At 32.9% G+C, this 19,193-nt stretch overlaps 1 protein-coding gene and 2 long non-coding RNA genes across 5 annotated transcripts; all 3 read right to left on the reverse strand.

The window, feature by feature from the left end:
• On the reverse strand, positions 1,138-3,448 carry LOC104758998. 3 transcript variants are annotated; one of them, XR_762800.2, is made up of 6 exons: positions 3,224-3,447; positions 2,748-2,798; positions 2,478-2,547; positions 2,231-2,366; positions 1,752-2,033; positions 1,138-1,394 (listed from the first exon to the last, which is right to left on the reverse strand). It is a non-coding gene; the product is annotated as an uncharacterized LOC104758998 (long non-coding RNA). The 3 variants fall into 3 exon arrangements; XR_762799.2 differs by having other exon boundaries at positions 1,752-2,366; positions 3,224-3,448; XR_002036213.1 differs by lacking the exons at positions 2,748-2,798; positions 3,224-3,447 and adding an exon at positions 2,649-2,727 and having other exon boundaries at positions 1,752-2,366.
• LOC104758999 lies at positions 4,934-6,521 on the reverse strand. The gene is made up of 4 exons (XR_762801.2): positions 6,228-6,521; positions 5,995-6,080; positions 5,642-5,736; positions 4,934-5,395 (listed from the first exon to the last, which is right to left on the reverse strand). It is a non-coding gene; the product is annotated as an uncharacterized LOC104758999 (long non-coding RNA).
• On the reverse strand, positions 7,636-10,713 carry LOC104759000. Its single transcript, XM_010481976.1, has 6 exons — positions 10,364-10,713; positions 9,781-9,980; positions 9,501-9,534; positions 8,964-9,099; positions 8,338-8,821; positions 7,636-7,979 (listed from the first exon to the last, which is right to left on the reverse strand). Exons 1-6 carry the CDS (start codon positions 10,665-10,667, stop codon positions 7,695-7,697), a joined length of 1,443 nt encoding a protein of 480 aa, XP_010480278.1. The 5' UTR covers positions 10,668-10,713; the 3' UTR covers positions 7,636-7,694.

The following is a 19,193-nucleotide window of genomic DNA, read 5'->3' on the forward strand; positions in this document are numbered from 1 at the left end:
AATTTATTTATTTCTTTTTTGACCAGTTATTCTAGAAAACAATTTCTATTTTTTAATTAACGTTTTTAAAATTAACTAAGGACAATTGTTCATTAGTAATTTCTACCAATTCAACTTAGTCTCAGCCATATTAACTCTCAATGAACAGAGAAAAAAGACAAAGAAGTGAACTAATCATCAAACAGTAGGAGATTACAAAAAAAAAAGTTGTTAGGTTAGGTGTTTTATTTTTTGTGGCATCTTAATTCTTATAATCATTTTACGAATCCACTAAGTTAAATATTTATGGAGTGCGTGAGTAATACACAAAAAGTCCTTAATTAGTTCCTAGTTATATCTACTAGGTTGGTATCCGCGCTACACCGCGGGATTGTTTTTATGTGTTTTTATTTTATAAACTTTTTATTTTGCATTTTATAGATAATTTTCATTATGTTGTTTTGAATCAAATTTCATAATCAATAAAATATTTGATTGTGCTCGATGATAATTTTTGTTTTTTCATTATTATTTGTTTCATAAATGTTTTTTAGACAAGACTAGTTTATTTTCATAAATGAATGTGGGAGTTCCCAAGAATATACTATTTTTTTAATTAAAAAAAAAAGAAAGATATAAAGAACCATGGAGTACCGGTAGAAACAACAAACCGAGCAGGTAGATAGCCTGATTACAAAATCCATTTGTTTTGTTAAACTAAGAAGCTTTTTTTTCTCATTACTCAGATATTTCAAAGTGATAGAAAGCTTTGTTTTTTTATTTTTTCTGATTAACATGGTGGATGTTATGACAGTATTTGTGTTTAGTTTTGTGCTATGTTGCGGGATATATTTTTTGGATAATTTTTTTTTCAGTAGAAATATGATATGTAATAAATCATATTGTTTAAAATCATTATTACATCAAACAAATGTGTGGCAAGCATTTTTGAAGAAATTGTTTGGCATCAAGTGGCATTTTGACATCAAACCAATGTGTGCCTAGCATTTTTGAAGAAGTTGTTTGGCATCAAGTGGCATTTTGAGGGAACACCATGTCTTATATGATTGTAGAACAATTATTTGTCTAAACCAAAGTTCGTTAAGCAAAATATTATGCACCAAAGTCATCGTATATAAACTAAGATGACAATCAAGATAAAAAAAATCGGTTTCACTTTGACTACCATATATTTTATGTGAACCAAACCAAATATTTCAAAAGGGAAAAAAAAAATCAGTTTAAACCTAACTACTTAATCGGTTCAATTCAGAACAGACCGAACCAACCGAAACATATGATGGGGCATATACCTCTAACTGGGTCATAATCCACTAACTCAAATTTGGTTAATGAATCTGTCTCGACGTGAGTATTAGCTCATGCTCCAAGGATGACATCTTTTAGGTAATACCCTGCATTCATACCTGAAATTACTTGTTGTTTTCGATTTTGTTTATTACTCTAGCCAAAAATTAATAGGCATGTAGTTCTCAAGTCTAACTTCCATATGATCAATAAGTAAGGGCCCAACATATCTACTGCTAATAAGGAAATGGAATATCAAAAGGACATTCACTATCAAAATCAAGAGTGGTATTGAATCAATAAATCGAGAATAATCAATGAACGAGTTTGTGTTCCAGTAAATAACCTAGATTTTTTAAAATGAACTGCTCAAGCCAGAATGAACAATGGTGGAGAAACACTAACACATGAGTCAAATTTCTATAAAAACTAAAATCAGTTTTTATAAAGAAACCTAAAATTACCTGCAACCTCAAACACTATATAACACCATCTTCCATCTCTTGAAAGCTCACCAACGTCCATGAGCTTACCTGCAAGCTCACCCAAAAACGGTAAAGCTTCCAAATCTATCACAAAAATGACCAGATCTCAATAAACAATTCAGCCAACAAACAGAAAAACAAAATCATAAAAAGATTAGAACCAGCCTTTTGGTCTCCTTGACGAGAAGCTTGAGGTAGCTCATTCAAGCAGGTTTTTGTGTTCTTCTTTTGTTGTAACTTAGGCTCATGACAAAACTCCACCTTAAAGAATGTACACAAGAAAAACACCATTAGAACTCGGCATTTCAGCAAACACTTAAGCCACATTATAAGAGAGAGGAAGACAAGAAAAAAGACTCACCATTTAAAATAGAAATAATTAAATTTTCAAAAATTTACTACAAATTAGAAGAAAAAAAGAGAAATCAAGGTCATATCGTCGTCTTCTTGGCAGCAACCTTCACTCCTCTCTTCGTAGACCAAGACCCTCAAATTCTATATCTTTAGCATCTTTGTAGCATTATGCACTTGTGAAGTATTGTGGTTTTCTATGTCTTGACACATCAAATCTTAGAGCAAGTGCAACAAAAATACCTAAAGGAAAACAAAAGCTAATGTCTTATATTCATATAATATCCGACGAAATAAAAGAGTGTATAACCAAAAGCTGTATATAGTTATTGAGTTAGGCATAATAGAACATACCGGGAATGACAATGTCACCAAGGCCAAGCATAGAATAGGGTCTTAGAGCATTGCCCGTAGGGAATAAAAACTGAAACAAATATGCAACAATGAGATTACTGACAAGATCACAACAACAAGAAAAATCAAATTAATTTATTTGGTGTGTACTTCTGAGGCAATTTTACTAACCTATATTGGAGCATCAAAGGATTCGATAACTTGAATGGTCTTATCATCTAATCATTCCAAATAAATTTCAATAATAACATTCAAAGATGCGGTTCTTACCAAAAGGATGGCACCAGTCTTGAATGATCCAAGAGAGAGCATCTCAATTCCCTGTATTAGCCACACGATTAAAAAGAAAAATAAGTCACACCCAACAACAGTAACGACTATCATCATAAACATAATTCACATTGACGCATTATGTCAAACAACATAAGCTCACATATATATATATATATATATATATATATATATATACTTCAATACAAATATCGAAAACAAACCAATGTTAGAAAGGAACAAACAACTGGTCGAGTCATAACTAAAAGCTCATAGGAGTACAACATCAAACATCTCTAAAATTGATCCCCCAAGTTCTTAGTCTATAGACTCAGTTTGACAAATTAGGTTTCAAGGTAGGCTTTTCATCGAGCGAAAACAAATTAGGTTTTCAAATCGGCACAACAGAACAATCCTTTCGTAAACGGAACCACATAAAAGTCTGTGGCGCTAAGAGAGAATAGAAGAGGTTGTACCTTGATTCTTCGGCGAGGAATCAATTGAGAGTTCTAGAGAGAGCGTGGCGTCGTAGAGACAGAGAGAGTGTATTCAAACAATACAAAAATCCGGCATGAAGCTTCCATCGAGTATTGAATTTGATCGATAAAAAGAAGAAAAGAAGAAATCAAGCATGTCGGGCCATGGTATAAACGGCGACGAAGAAGAAGAAGAATTTGAGAAATAGATCAAACACTCTCTTTCGTTTCTCTTTCGTCCACGTACGAGTATAATTATATGATCTGTATTAATGTTATAATTTGATAGGACAGAAATTTTTACCTAAGTGTCATCACCTCTGTCAACACTACGGTGTGAAACGTTCTAGTTTTATTGTATTGATTTTCGGCATATTTTTTGTTGTAATCTCTCCTCTCAAGTAATCAAAATAATGAACAAGTTAATAACATATTAAAATTTTGACCCGAAACCTAAAAATGAACAAGTTAAACAACACGCGGACGTAGTGAGAGTTATCAATCTTTAATTATTGCTATCGGTTGTTCAAAAAAAAAAAGTTATTGCTATTTTAACCAAATTAAAATCTTTCATAAAAGTTAAAAGAATAACTTGAAAAGGGAATATTCCTTTATTATTTTAAAACATGGTAAAGAGTTGGTTAAGGTTTTTAATAAGAGATCGATATATAGACTTTCCTTTTTACATTCTTTACTTTCCTTTTTAAAATCGGGAATTTGAGTAATAAGTTCTAATTTTTTTAAGAAAAAAAAATCGTTAACTAATGCAAGTTTTTAGGCTCAGCCCATATATATTAACTTCTCAGTGAAAAAAACACACAAGTCGTGTAGAGATGGATGCCAAGAAGAGAAGAGGCGTAAACATCTTAGATGACATTGTAGAAGAGATTCTGGTGAAGGTTCCGGTGAGATCACTGGTGAAATTCAAAGCGGTGTCGAAACAATGGAAAGGAACCATAGAATCAAAGTGGTTCGCAGATAAACAGGTCAGGTCTCAGAAATCTCTAGGGGGAGGACAAGCGAGAATCGTCAGAATTGTACCACGCTTTGGGAGAAAAACACGCAGAACTCGTCTCACTCTTGAATAATCCAAGGTATAAGCTGGTGTGTTTTTTCAAGGCTGATAATGAAATGGTGAATAAATCTACTAGGTGCAAGGTTTTTGCCCTCGACTCTAATACTTGGAGATACGTAGATCCGCCTCACCGTCGAGTTTACTATGACCACCCTATAATTCACGTGGATGGAGTGCTTTATTGCTTCGGCTAGAACAATATGGAAGAGTGCTTCATTGCTTTTGATCTTCACACAGAGACGTTTCAAAGCTATTCGGTTACACCGGATGTCGGGTCTGGATACTTACGTGAATTAAGCATGTGCGCTCTTAATCATCGTCTATGCATCTTCAGGAGTGCTCCTTATATAAACAGGGGGGACCTTTTCTTGAAAATTTGGGGTCTAGACATAAAAAAGGGATCACCGGAAATCATGTATTCCATTGAATATTCTTGCCTCCCGCCTGAAGTCGACCAGATGACAATGATTCCAGTGGCAACTATCAACAATTATCTTATCCTTTCAAATCTTTCTCATACCATCTGGGTTTTCTACGGTTCCAAAACCCACATTTTTCGTGACAACCATTCTTCTGGGTCTAGATACTTTATGTCTTTTTTTGAGACGCTAGCCTCTCTCTACCAATAACTCTTATGACGTTAATAAAATTTATTAGCTTTTGACATTCAAAATAAATTACAAATTAATACTCTTATGGAAATTACACACCAAGATATAAATTGCTTAAGCTTTTTGAACACAAACACACCATGATAGAAGCTTTTTACACAAACACACCATGATAGAAGCTTTTTGTTTGTTGCAGCAAAAAAAACAGAGCATAGAGAGATTAGAAAAAAAGAGTAGAGAAGAAGATGGGAGCACACACATTTAACAAGTTCAGTAGTGTCAATGTGACACCACCTACATCTCGCCGAGACTTGTAGATTCTCTTAGATCATAGTAACATCTTAATTTGCTCTCACAACAGCTATATCATCTTCTAGATCTAAGATGTGCCAAACCAGCAAAGATTGTTCACTATTCTGCCTAATCATTCTTGTTTCCTTTCTCACATTCTATCTGCAAAGCTTTCATCTTTTGTGAATTTAGCTCCTGACGCATACATTAGGAATAAAACTAGTATTAGTGCTTCAAAGTATCATAGCCAAGATCATAGAAACAGAATCAGACTTGGCCAATGTAGACAAGGATACTGAGAATGCACAAGACAATTCACATACAGACACAACCAAAATTCAATTAAATCCTCAGCAACTGAACTAGAGTCTACATATACACACTTTGCTGCAATCTACTTATATAGGATCCAAACTAATACATGCTAAGAGCGACACAAACCTGATCAAGAACCAGCTATCCTATCAACCATGCTTACAACTGATCCAATGTCACTTAACTGCAGAAGAAAGTGCTTGTGGCGAGTTGGACTTCACCTGAAAAAAACCAAAAGCATACATCAAGTTCAGAAGAATGTTTCAACGACAAAAGAGGAATGGCAGCTACGAGACTGCCCTGTTGCAAATACCCTTCAAAATCAGTAATGTTACCTACGGCTCTAATAAGGACACTAACAATCCATTACCCAATCGAGACCAGACAAACAAGGTTCATAGATTTAGTATAGCTCACAATGCAGCAATCTTTAGATCCAAGTTAATTCATATATCCTTAGTCAAATCAATGAGTCTAACCTTTAGAAGAGCATCACTTCCAGTCATATATCCAAAATTCTGAAGGAGAAACGTTTTGACAATTAAAATGAAGCAACCTGAACAACCTGAAACAGAAAAGAAAAGACCGATAACTGCTTAATACTCTACCTTACAACAATTCCCAATTCAGATAACCCTAATATTAATCACAATTCACATCTTAACAACCCTAATTCATCAAGATTTACAGACGAAAACATGTATAATCTTACCCGGAGAAGCATATTACACCATCGTTTCACCAAACTCACCAATATGGAATCACTAAATTTCCGATGAGGTTCACCGATACCGACCACCGTCGGTTGATATGATGCACAGGAAGAATGACGACTTTCTTTGCGACTTCTCTTCCAATTTCAGAACCCAGACGGCGCATAAGGAAAATCGTTCGATTTCGGCGAAATCATTTCGCCATCACCGACTAGACCAAGAGAGAAAAAAACGAGCAAGACAGAACAAAGTCGAGGAAGAGAAAGGAGGAAAAAATTTCTTTTTTTTTTTGTCTCAAACTATTAGCCAATCAGATAGAGCCACAACAGGGTTTCTTACCATCTCTAAAATCTCCCTAATAAGAGACGATTCTACACTTTTTTTTATTTTATTTTTCATTTATTTTTTTACACTTTTTTATTAGAAACCCTACTAAAGAGACTCCATTGGAGATGCCCTTAAATTCCTCCTGCATAAACGTTTCTCCCCTTGTGTGGACCCAATATTAGGTTTTTTATTTTTATTTTGGGCTAAAAATTAAGAGCAACTGGGAGTGTCATGCTCTTACTCACCTGACTATTCAAAGTTACAAGACAATACACTAGGATGCAACTCCAAAGCTGCTCATACGCCGTCCACAATAGAAAACCTTCGTGTGAGAAACCAAGCTGCTTAGTGAATTCAGTTCTATTGTGTTAAAAGCAAAATGTGCAAAACAGAAAAGTGATTATCGTTATCTTTTATAGTTCAGGGACTCTTCCATATCTTCACCAAAAATCAGAAACTACAAAAATCAATTATAAACTGCAAACACATTCATGGCCTATGTCTTTGTACGACAACACATAAGAGCATAATAATACTCTGAAAATGAGCTCTTAAATAATATTTTAATGTAATAATATTATTTAATTTATATTTTGTTTGTTTTAAAAAAACAACCAATCAGTTTTTAACATGTAGCAGAGAGAAAAGAGTGTCTCTAAAAATCTGGGCAGGGACATTCTGTCTATTTCTCTCCTCCACTTTTTGTTATTTTTATCTTTTTTTTTTATTCTTTTGACACTCATGACCAATGGTCATGCTCATGCTCTAAAAGAAAAAAGAATATAATACAATTTAACCCTAATAAAAAAACCAAACACGTGGTTAAAAAATATATATAAATACAAAAATACAAATACAAATACTATTCACTATATTGCTTCTCACATTTATTCAAAGTTGATCTTGATCACATTATTTAATTTCCCGAAAATTATTAAAATAATTCAAAAAACCAAATAATGTTTTAAAGAAAAAAAAACTGTTTTACAATGACTGTTACATTATCAAATTAATTTTACATTCAATTCAAAAAAAAAAAGTTACAAAGAAAGAGTTTGCAAAAAAAGATAGTATCAGGAACACACCATTATTGGAAAAAAAAAACAAAAAATTGGGAATGGTGCAAGTCATGGTGTGAATCAAATGTTTTCCAGAAAGGGCTTATTAGGCAAATGTTGAGAATTAGGACGAGAAAAGTTCCCCAATAGGACAACATTGACGTACTCATTAGGAAAATGTGCAGGAAGTCCTGGAATCAACAATCCGACAAGCCTAAAGCATGTCAATAACCATCCTTCCCTATATTCTCTACCTTGCCAACACGACATGATGAAACTCCTTATTAACTCCCACAATGCGTTCATTATCTTTGGTATTACGAAGAAGATGTTGAAGTAGTTTTTGTTTGGCTCCTCTTCTTCCACCTGAATATTATATCAAATATGTTAATATAAATTATGGGATTGTGTGGAAACAAGAAAAAATTCTCGTTTTCCATATCTGGACATATTTCTATCTATAAATAATTTTACTATGTTAAATATATATATATATATATATATATTAAACGGGGATAAAACTTATTTAAAAGTAAGAAATATTGAAACTTCTAATTCTCTATAGAATCTACTAGCTAGTGTTTTTCATTAATATTGCTTCCTATCTCTCACATGAAATTTTGTGAAGTCTTCTCATGTGGGAAGGGACAAAAACTTTTTCAAACCCTAATAATGAGTGACTAATTTAAAGAAACAAAAGCATATGTTGTTATTTATAACCAACCTTTCCTTTGTAGAAACTGTTACAGTAGAGGCAGTCGCCAAAATGTTTGAATAATAGTGTCTTGTCGTCGAAAGGCAACCTAGGAACCATATCGTTACAATAGACATATCTTTTGTACTTCACGCGGAATTCCCTTAATTTTTCTTTCATATAATTTCCGAAATCTGCGTTTCCTACGCGTGGTTGCCCAAATGTATAAACTCCTTCAAGCCTCTCCAATATTTCTGTCTCATCTTGCATCATTAACACGGCTGTGAACAGGATTGCTAGGGCTCCACCTAGACTATGTCCGGTCAGAATAAATTTAGATGTTGGGTTTTGGTTGAAAACCTCTTTCATCTGACTCAAAATTGTGTAGTATGCAAGTTGACTTGTTTCATTTTGAGTTTCGTGAGAGTTTATTCCTTCATGCCATCCTTCTTTAGGAAGGCCTAAAGCTTTCATAAATCCGCCGTGGATCTTTCCCACATTCATAACCTCATACCTATTTTGAAATTCGCAATAGTTTTATCAAGAGAGAAGCTAATAATATTGAACATAAACCCCTAAATCTAGTTATATACACAAATATATTATTATGTAGATTTGTGAGGATAGAAAGTTACAACAAGAGAAAAGAAAATTACCAAGAGAGATCCAAGTCTGTACACCAATCATCAGCGTTGAAAGGATCAGTGCCTCTGAAACTGATGACGATGAGGTTCGGATTTTGTTTTGTGTCCCTTATAATAATCACTTCTGTTGACCTCGTTTGTATGTAATCTGAAAAATCAAATTAGTTCTATCGGTTTTAAAATTGCGAAAATTGTAAATTACAAGAAAAAAAAAATTTATAATCAATTTTTATTAATAAAGAATTTATGTTCCATTATAAAAAAATAAAATTATACAGAAAGTTAAAATTCAAATTATTTTAAATATATGATTGGATAAATCTCTGAAATTTTTGAAAATGGAATTTGTAAGCCCAAACAAGTGAAAGAACATAACTATATATAACATTTCTTAGATCATGATTATTGATTTGATTAGTAAGAAAAACTAAAACATCCACATATCAATATCAGATGGTGCATGTTTTCACGTGGTATCAGCATTTTTGGTCCAGTACAGTTAATTTTTCATTATACTTACTGTCTATGAGAAAAGGGAAGCAGTCTCACCATTCCGGCAGGTGTAGAAACCCAATAAGTCCATCTTTGCCCAATAACATAATAAAAAAATGATAGTGATCATTTATTAATTTCAAAATTAAAGAGAACATGCATGATCATGGAGAAAGATACAGCCTGTATATAATAATACTGCATTGTTTCCGTATTTTAAGTCTTCTTTTTTTTTTTTAATCTTAAAAGGAAAAACTAAATGTACTATAGAAAACGTTTTTCTATTGTTTAGAGACTGATGAGAGAGTCGGAAGAAAAAAAAGTTAGTCAATAAAACCTGCCAGTGGTCTTGAAGAACGGATCTGATACAGTTTTCGTTCTCGTAAGACAGCTTAGAAGCCATAATTGACAAGAGTGGTTTGTATCTTTCATCCCCTATCTCTATGCTCTGGCCTAAACCTAAGTCTACTCTTTGGTCTAGGTTTCCGTTTAACGATGCAAATGTGGCTGATGTTTTTTCCGGCCAAACAAACCTTCCTGAAAAGTTACAAAAGTAATATAAATGCGAAACTTAGGGTATATATATGACCGAAGATATGATATTTATTTGACAGATTATGTACACAAGTATGAGTACACAAGTATCTACAAATTATATAGATAATAATGCAAGATAATTTACAGAAAATATGGTTGTATTTACGTATTAAGTAGTAACACCTAGCTCATGCCTTCACTGCTTTTATTTCGTATGAAGAATATTAATTCATAGTAACCATCACTTATGTGCTGATTCAAGAAATCAATATATATGAATTAATTAGAATTAGAATTTGTATTTTATTTTATTTTTGTGTAATTTCTAACCGAACTTGTATCAATAATAAGTTATAAACAAGAAAGTCAAAAGAAAATCTAACCTTGGACAAGATTTAGGAATATCTTGAAGAAGCCACCATTGGAAGAAGGAAGGTTGAGCCAAAAGCCAAGAGCGAATCCGAAGAAGGAAAGAGGTTTCCTGAGGATAATCATTAGTTTCTGAACAACGATGGATACAAAGATGATCCATCGTCCCCTGAATCGGCAAAGATCATTATGAATGTTCTCTACCGAAGAATCAACGAACTTTCTATTTTCGAGATCCGAGTAGAAGAGAAGATATATCAGATCCATGACGGTGGCTTCTCTTGGATCAAGAACAAAATAGTTTTCAGGTTGAACCATTTTGTTGTTGTTAGTAGTTTGGTTGTCAACGTTAATTGAGCTTTGAAATGTGAAAGATTTGTTTTGCAAGCAAAGTCACGATTAGCTTTGTGTAGTTATAATGGTTTTTTTTAATATAATTCTGCATTTCTAGGGTTCCATTCATATATTTAATACCACGAGTCCATGCTCGGATTGTTTATTCCTATATCAAGACTTGATGATCAATGGCATTTTTTTTATACCATTGATCAATATTCGTCTTAAATTGCACAAAGACTTAACCGTAAACGTGACTCGCCGTTACTAAAATTTATAACGACGGAAACCCTCATTAGTAAACTACTCTTATCTGCTGTGTACGTAATACGCTGTAACATGTTACCACACCAACATGTAAGTTGACCTCTTAGTTAAATGGGTACAATCCTATACAACTACGTAGGGAAAGTCTAGGAGATCTTCTATCATGATATTTAGAGGCTTTGATGGTTTGTAGGATGGTCTTCGTTGGCTTTGCATAATAAACAAACTCATCTTTGTCATGTCATATTGTCATGCATTTGAAAATATTAAAATTTCAAAGTCGCCTAGCTTCGCAATAACAATAATTCTTTTAGTATCACAAATTGTTGTTCCATCGGAACAAGGCATTACTAGTATTCCATTTGCAGCAACATAATTATGAATTCAATAATGTCCTTACACGTAAATATATTGCATAAACTAATATAAATAAAATATTCTTGATAGAAACATCTTAACGATTCTGATCAATAGAAAAAAAAAATTCACAAGATCGTTAATATCATTTCTGAAATCGTACCACTTGGGCGGGCCTCTCTAGCTACTTGGAAATGATATATCCTTAAACAAACACAGGGGCTTGCCTATGGGTAAGAAAAAATGCATTTGCCTCAGGTCCAAAATATATAGTTTTTGTGTGTTTTTTTGGAATCCCATTTTTGGAAAATATAGTGTATCATTATGGTTTTGAGAGTTCTTTTATTTCCTAACAACCCATGTATGACTTATTTGAATATATTTATTTATAAAAATATACAAAAAGGAAAACAAAACCTTAAATTGTGAAAGACTAAGTGAAGTCGTGAAATAGAAGGAAAAAAGAAAGAAGAACAATTATATTTAAGGTTTTTTAGATTTTTTTTTTTGAAAAATTTATAGTTTTGAATTTTTGATATTTATTTTATTATACTTTTGAACTTTAATATTTATTTATTTTTCATAAAATATATTAAAATAACCTCTAATGTTAAGTTAGTTTTAAGCCCGGATAGACCTAGGCACGCTTAAACATAGTGTCCAACTATTTTGAGGAGTAACATACTCACTGCGAGAAGCTACTATTCCAGCTTATAAAAGAGATCTATTTTTCTCCATTCATAGTATTTTTATGTAATAAGAGATATGTACAACTCTACGAAAAGAGGTAAAAGTCAATCCGAACAATTTACATAATGTTTTTTATACCCAAATAATATAGCATGCATTTTATTATGGTTTGATACAACATATATAATTTTTAAATTAATGAAATTTTAACTACTATCACAAAATATATAAAATGTTTTATCTAAAAATCTGTAGTTTATTACTATTGAAATAGTTATTAGTATTAGTAGTTTCTTATTCTAGTTTGTGTATCTAAATCAAAAAGACTAAATTAAATGACCCATGAATCAATTTATCCACGATTTTATGTTGGTCCGAATATCTCCCTAAATTTGGCCTTTAGTTTTTTCTTCTAATCCATTTTATGTTGTAAGGCTTTTCATTCAGCCCATGCTTATTATGTTTTTCATGATAAATTGTTATCTTGCGAAAAAAAAGAAAAAAAATTAGAGTAACTCGATCGAATTTTTTCAATTCCAATTTATCAAATTCTTCTTACGATTAAAATTTTTTTTTAGCTGAATTGTGGATAGAGATAAGTCAATTAATGAATAAGATTTGTACTTTATCTGTTTTGTAATTTGAAGATTCGTTCTTAATTAGTATCAATCGTTTGTTTCAATAGGTCTTAGCCGAGGTTATTCAATTGGACCAATCTTCTATGGGTAATGACTTTCAATACATACATTTTTTTTCGTTTCCATCTAATTTTATAAAGGAATACCAATTTGTGTTCCTGAAATTTAATTTCAATCGTTTGTTGCATAAACTAAAACACATGCTATTTGCATAGTATCGATGTATCCTTGTACGTTCCTATATCTGTTTGTTTCTGGAACATATAAACTTTTTCCTGAAAATTATTAAAGAGAGAGGGTTGTCAAGAAAAATTTGACGATAAATAGGGTTTTCTTTAGGGAGAACATTAGGAAATGTAGAGCAGCATTTTTTTATTTATCATGTTTTGAGTTTTTTTATTTTATTTCTACTTTTGTGATTTGCAATGTTATGAGTTTTTTTGTTAAAGAGTATTCAATTTATAAAATATAATGTCCAATGGGCTATTTCCGGAGTATGCTAATACAAAAATCGCAAGGGATCCAACTCATTTACATCTAACCGAATTAAACCGCTGGAAAACCAAAACCGGCCGGGTTCACGTACCAGACTAAACCGGGGACCGTGAAACCCTAATCTACAAACGAAAAACTCGTTTGCAGCCGCCGTCCACATATGTGGATGCTCAACCGAAACAGGACCTCCGGTGAGCCTGGACGACGATAACCAAACAGAGATGGTGATCCAAGAACCGTTGCCATCCCGCCACCGTAGAACCGTTTTGAGAAGGAGGAAGAGATCTGATCTGTCCTTTGTCGCGGAGGTTTTCATGCTCAGTCGTGAGAGAGAGAGAGGCAGCATGGAGAAGATAAGAAGACCTTCGACGGTGGCTTAGCTTCGCCGAATCGGAGACTACCTCCCCTATCATAACCGATCCCATGAAACCTCCAGAATCTCCGGTCTCCCGATCTATCTACCTTCTTCTCTCGTTCTTCGCCGTGAATCTCCCTCTTCCACTCCGCGTAGCAACGCCTCTGGTAGAGCTCTTACCATCAGCATCTCACAGATTCTTCTCCTCTCCACTGCTCCCTTGATTTCGTCCAACAACTTCGCCGAGAAGATGCAATGAGTCGCGATTGAAGAACCATGGGCCAAGGGGTCCTCACCGTCACCGGAATTGACAGAGGACCCGACGTCGGTGCACGTGATTGTGATAAGAAGAAGAAGAGTTTGGGAGAGAAAAAATCGCCGCGCGTGAGATCCACTCGCCTGATTTTTTTCCCTCGAACTGTATTGTTATGAGTTCATTCAGTTTTTTTTTTCTTTGGTGACTTACCAACAAAAAATATATTTGTTCTATGAAACGATATACATCTTTAGTTATTTTTCTTTCTTTATTTATTTATTCTTTTTTTTGGGCACCCATATTTAGTTATTTTTCATGTTCCGAATTTACGTGTCCATTTAGATGTCTTACGAGTTACGATGGGTTTCAATAAGAAAAAAAAGAATACTGAGATTACTGATTTACTCAAAGATCTGGTTTTTTAAAATTTGTCTTACTGCAAACTACTCATACTTTCCAACGCAAAAGAAAAAAGAAATGTTGTTCAAAAAAAAAAACAGAATAGAAAATGAGAGATTTGAACCCACACATACTTTACCTCTATCTTCTTTCACTTTCACCTACTTTCTACTCTTCCTATAGGTGTCATTTTTTATGGCAAAACTGCCCCTCTCCTTTTTCTCTCCTTCTTTTCTCTATTTTTCTCTTTTTTATTGTTCTTAACACTTTAAATGGTTATCATAAAACAAATTATCTATTTATTTATATATAATATGTTATGATTATATATTTTCTACATTTTAAGATACATATTGCTATATTTTTATGAATTTCTAGATTATACAGTATCCATTTGTCATTGAACATTTGTTCAATGATAAGTGGTTAATCAATTGCAATATTATGTTATGATCTCTTTGTAAGGTTCATTTGTTACCCAAAAGTCAGAGAACATAAAAAGAGCTTATGGTGATTAGTTACGGACCTTATCTTGAAAAGAAAAATAAACAAAGTTTAGTGGATAAATAAATTATGGATAGGTCTCAATGGATTCATTCAAAACAAAGTAAAATTTTCCAAGGTTAATCTCTTTTCCACCACCAGTTCGGAATGTGCGGCAATAACAAAGTATATTCATACATTAAGATTCATGATTTCCATCCAAGCCCATCCACTTAACTTTGACCACATGTTCATTAACCCTAACTTGTTGACATATGTTTGTTATACATGAGTGTGAGAACTGGAACTGAGTTCTCCTTCCGAGGTGTTTTTCCGAGCGGACGAGCCTACCACTGTTGTAATTCCGAACTGAATTTAGGAACAGAATGTTGCAAGAATGAGAATGTGTATTATTGCATTTTTAGGAAGTTTTTCGATACCCCTTACAATCTCCCCATCCCTCTACTTATATCGTGTTATTACAATTAAATGCGAAATCAATTCACTCCGTCAATCTCGCGTTTTCATTTAAGCTAATTAATATAGGGAATCTTTGACCGCTCCCTGATCTCCGAAGTGACGCGAGAGACTGCTTTGCTCCGCTTCTCTTCGCTTGATGGGCTTGGCGGACCACTTCTGCTTTCCACCGAGGCCCATTACGTCAGTCTGTCTTGGGCCTTGACCCATAACCCGAAGTGGTTAATTGCGGTACCAACAATGAGCACATGCTTTCTTCTGCTATGATATCATTTAGTTTAGTTTGATCGCTACAAATGATAACCATGTTTACATGGTAGCATGGATACCATTGGTGTTTTGTTCATTCATATTCTGTAGGTACAGTATTGTTATTGTGGGATATCATTTAGTTTAGTTTGATCGCTAGAAATGATAACCATGTGTATATGGTAGCATGGATACCATTGGTGTTCTGTTCATTCATATTTTGTAGGTATAGTATTGTTATTGTGGGATATCATTTAGTTTAGTTTGATCGCTAAAAATGATAACCGTGTGTACATGATAGCATGGATACCGTTGGTGTTTTGTTCATTCATATTCAGCATGTATAGTATTTTTATTGTGGGGAGAAATAAATAGATAGTGGGGGAGTTAGCAGAAAGATCATAGAAATAAGTTTTTTCATCATCGTTTAGGAGTTAAATTTAAAAATTTTAATTACAAAATTAGTAACTTGTTTATTATTTTCAGATAACTTAACATATGTTGTTAATTTCTCGTTAATATATTATGTTAAATTATACGACATTAAATGGCATTTATCTTTTTTTTTTGGTTTTTTTACTTTAATTTTTCTTAAATGTGTAATTCAATTTTTTTTTTGTTTTGTAGAACAGAAAGAACGTGCTCTTTCTTTTACCTTTATTTCTTTTTTTTTTAGCATTGTATATGTCTTTTTTTTTGGAAAAGAAACGTATCAATTAACATGATTTTATTTTTATCGGAGCTCTAAAAGTTTATGACGAATAGCTTTTTTACAGTAATTAATAAGTTTGGAAAATAAATAATTTGTAACTGATAAATTTAAAATATTTTTGTGAAAATATATGGTGGAACAAGTAAAATTTAAATTCATGAGTTGTTTAATTGAGAGTGATTTTAGGACTCTTTTAACTAAGATCATGAGAGGTGCGGTAGAGTAATTAGGATTTTATAGCATAAATATTATTTGTTTTGATATATTTTGGGAACTAAAAAGTAATAATTGTTTTTATGGTAAATAAGATATCTGATTTTTTTTAAATAAATTGTGACCGTTTTCTTATTTTGTTTTTGGATTTTTTTTGTTAATTACTAAATTATGAAAATATATGATGTGGAGAGAGAGAGAGAGGAGAGAGAGAATAGAAGGGGTTAAAAGGAGTGAGGGGTAATAGGTAATTAAACTTGAGAAAAGTATATGAGTAGTAGAAAGTAGGTGTAGTTGTAAATAGTTTTGGAGAAAGTAAGTGTGGGTGGAAAATCCTCATAGAAAATCTGACTTTTCTGACCAAAAAAAAGAAAAACAGAGAAGAAAATTGTACTAAATCGTACATTTACTTACAAGGAAATAAGAAAATCTTATTTTTATGCAACTACTCAATACAATCTAAAATAATGTTTTACAAGTAATATGTGTGCAAACTAGAGGGTAATTTATCAAAATAGATTTCTAGTATTTAATTTTTTGTCACTACAGTTATCTACCTAAATAAATACCACAATATGGCTAGTGAAAATTGATACAGTATACACATCTTATCTTTATAATATGGGGGTGTCAGTGTGAGGAGTTGGATTTTGATGAAGTTACTTGGTTTTAAGAGCTGAGAGATTTATTAATCTTTTGAAGAGTTTTTAGGATTCAGAAATCTATGAAAGAATTCTATAATGAAGACCTTAAGAGTCCTAGGGTTATCCATTGTATTTTGAGAGTTGTGTTTTATTGATAAGAATTCTTATACCAATCTTTAACAAAAAAGAAAAATATATACTTATACCAATGACACTAGCCCATCTACCTCTTGGCTCTCCTCCCATAATCTCTCTAATCATATATATATTATCTTCATAAGTTATTCACAAGCTCAGCTTTCTCCTCATCTTTAACATGTCATAATATATATTTTCACAAGCATTATTGTTATTAAGTCCAAAGCGTGGATAGACAATGTCAATTTTTGGCAAGCCATTGAGATGGTTGAAACGAATGTTAACCGAGAGAAAGATCAGAGGTCAGAGGCTTAAAAACATCGATATTTGATTTGGGTCTGTGTGTAGGATGGGAAGTAATGTTTTTCTTTTTTATCTTGATCTTGCAACACGTACGGCTCATATTTCTTACTCAGTTTGGTATTTCAATAATTTTCGACATCATGATTTGCCGTGTGATCAGGCAATCAACCAGCAAACAAAGACCACCTAACCATGCATTGTGAAACAAGTTGCATATGAGTTAAATAATACCTATTTCCTAGAAGCCTATCAAGGCGAAGAAGCAGATTGATTTAATCAGAACTAAGTTTTCTTGTCTTGATACTTGGTTTCCAATCGTTTTCCAATAGTTCAGCCATCTTTAGTCCACAACTCTTCCCACACCGGTTTAGCTCCCTACAAAACCAATAATTGACATTAATTATACCTACTAAGACTGTTCATTTGTCTCCTTCTATACTTTTATCATGAAGAATCTGTGTACACCAATAGAAATAAAGAACTGTTCCAACACATAAACATCTGTTCGTAGAGAAATTGTCAACAAATTCATTTACAAGAAGACAAACCAGTAAAATAAGACCAACACATAAACATGGTTCTTATTCACTTTGTAATTTCTCAATTTCATTGCTCATGCATCATAATCCTTAACAGATTAGGGCTCATTTATATAACTAAAGGATATATAATACTATCCAAAAATGTTATTTATGAACCTAACGAACGAGCTATCTTCTTCTCTTTTTATTTTGGTAGTGCGAAGAACATGAGCCAAAGCCTTTTTTTTTTTAAATGAATAATAATATAGTTTAAAACAGTCATGAATTTATGAGAGATAAATCGCCTATATATTTTGCGGATGAGTATGTTTCATCAGGTTTGACAATCTGAAAAAGTAGCCAAGAAATAACAGTTAAAGAGACGACAAAAAAAAAAGAAAAAATAAATAAATAACAGTTAAAGAGATGGATATTTCTCTACGCAAAGCTTTGATCTTAGACCAGTGAAATCTTTGAACATCCAACCACCGGTTATCAAATCCTAGCAATTAGTTGAATGGTGGTAATATTTGCGATGTACGTGGAACCTTATCCTCCTCTCTTCCAGGGTATTGTGGTTCGAGAAATTTGCATATACACCTGAATACATTTTTCAAGAATCGAATCAAGCTAATCATTAATAAAACACATTTTCTAATCTATCTATATATGGAATATACTGCAAAATCTAAGTAGACGCACTCATTATTAATATTATTATTTCATATACGAACATGCTGGAATTTGGTTAGATCTATCTGCAACACAACACACGTTTAACCTTTCAATACAAAACACTATTCAATTACAAGTCCTATCATGTCCTCTGATTGGACCTTCTTAGCAAAACTTTAGAAACTAGGTTTCCACAATGAATTTGTTTAAAGAGGGAAACAAATTCAATAGAGTTATCTCTCTAGAAAACAGATCTAAACCTTCGAATTGAAAGTAAAGAAGTAGAACTCAAAAGAATTAGGGTTTATTGCTAAGAACAAGAGGAGAACTCGATTATTGTATTCGATTCTGGATGCCTTACAATGGAGAAGTCTCTCCTTCTTTATACATGTTCTAAGATTACACAATATATTAACTTTCCTTATCGGACGAAGTGAGATATGGAAAACTGCCTTATTGCTTCAGTCGGCCGCCGTGCCGAAGTGGAAGTCGGCTCCTTCTTCTTCAAGGCTACGCTTTGGCCGAACTGACTTCTTGTTGACCTAATCAAGCCCTTAACCGGTTTCCCGGTTAACTAATCAATTAGTATTTCTGGTTTAGCTCGGTATGTCGGGGGTGCTGAATCCCGCACCAACA

The sequence above is a fragment of the Camelina sativa genome, chromosome 17, assembly GCF_000633955.1.
Source record: "Camelina sativa cultivar DH55 chromosome 17, Cs, whole genome shotgun sequence".
Taxonomy (NCBI): domain Eukaryota; kingdom Viridiplantae; phylum Streptophyta; class Magnoliopsida; order Brassicales; family Brassicaceae; genus Camelina; species Camelina sativa.

Coding starts and splice junctions, on each gene's coding strand:
- LOC104759000 (XM_010481976.1), bottom strand. CDS start 10,667: ATGGTTCAACCTGAAAACTATTTTGTTCTTGATCCAAGAGAAGCCACC. Junction 9,981..10,363: donor ATTCCTAAATCTTGTCCAAG/GTTAGATTTTCT, acceptor GTAACTTTTCAG/GAAGGTTTGTTTGGCCGGAA. Junction 9,535..9,780: donor TTCTTCAAGACCACTGGCAG/GTTTTATTGACT, acceptor TATTGGGCAAAG/ATGGACTTATTGGGTTTCTA.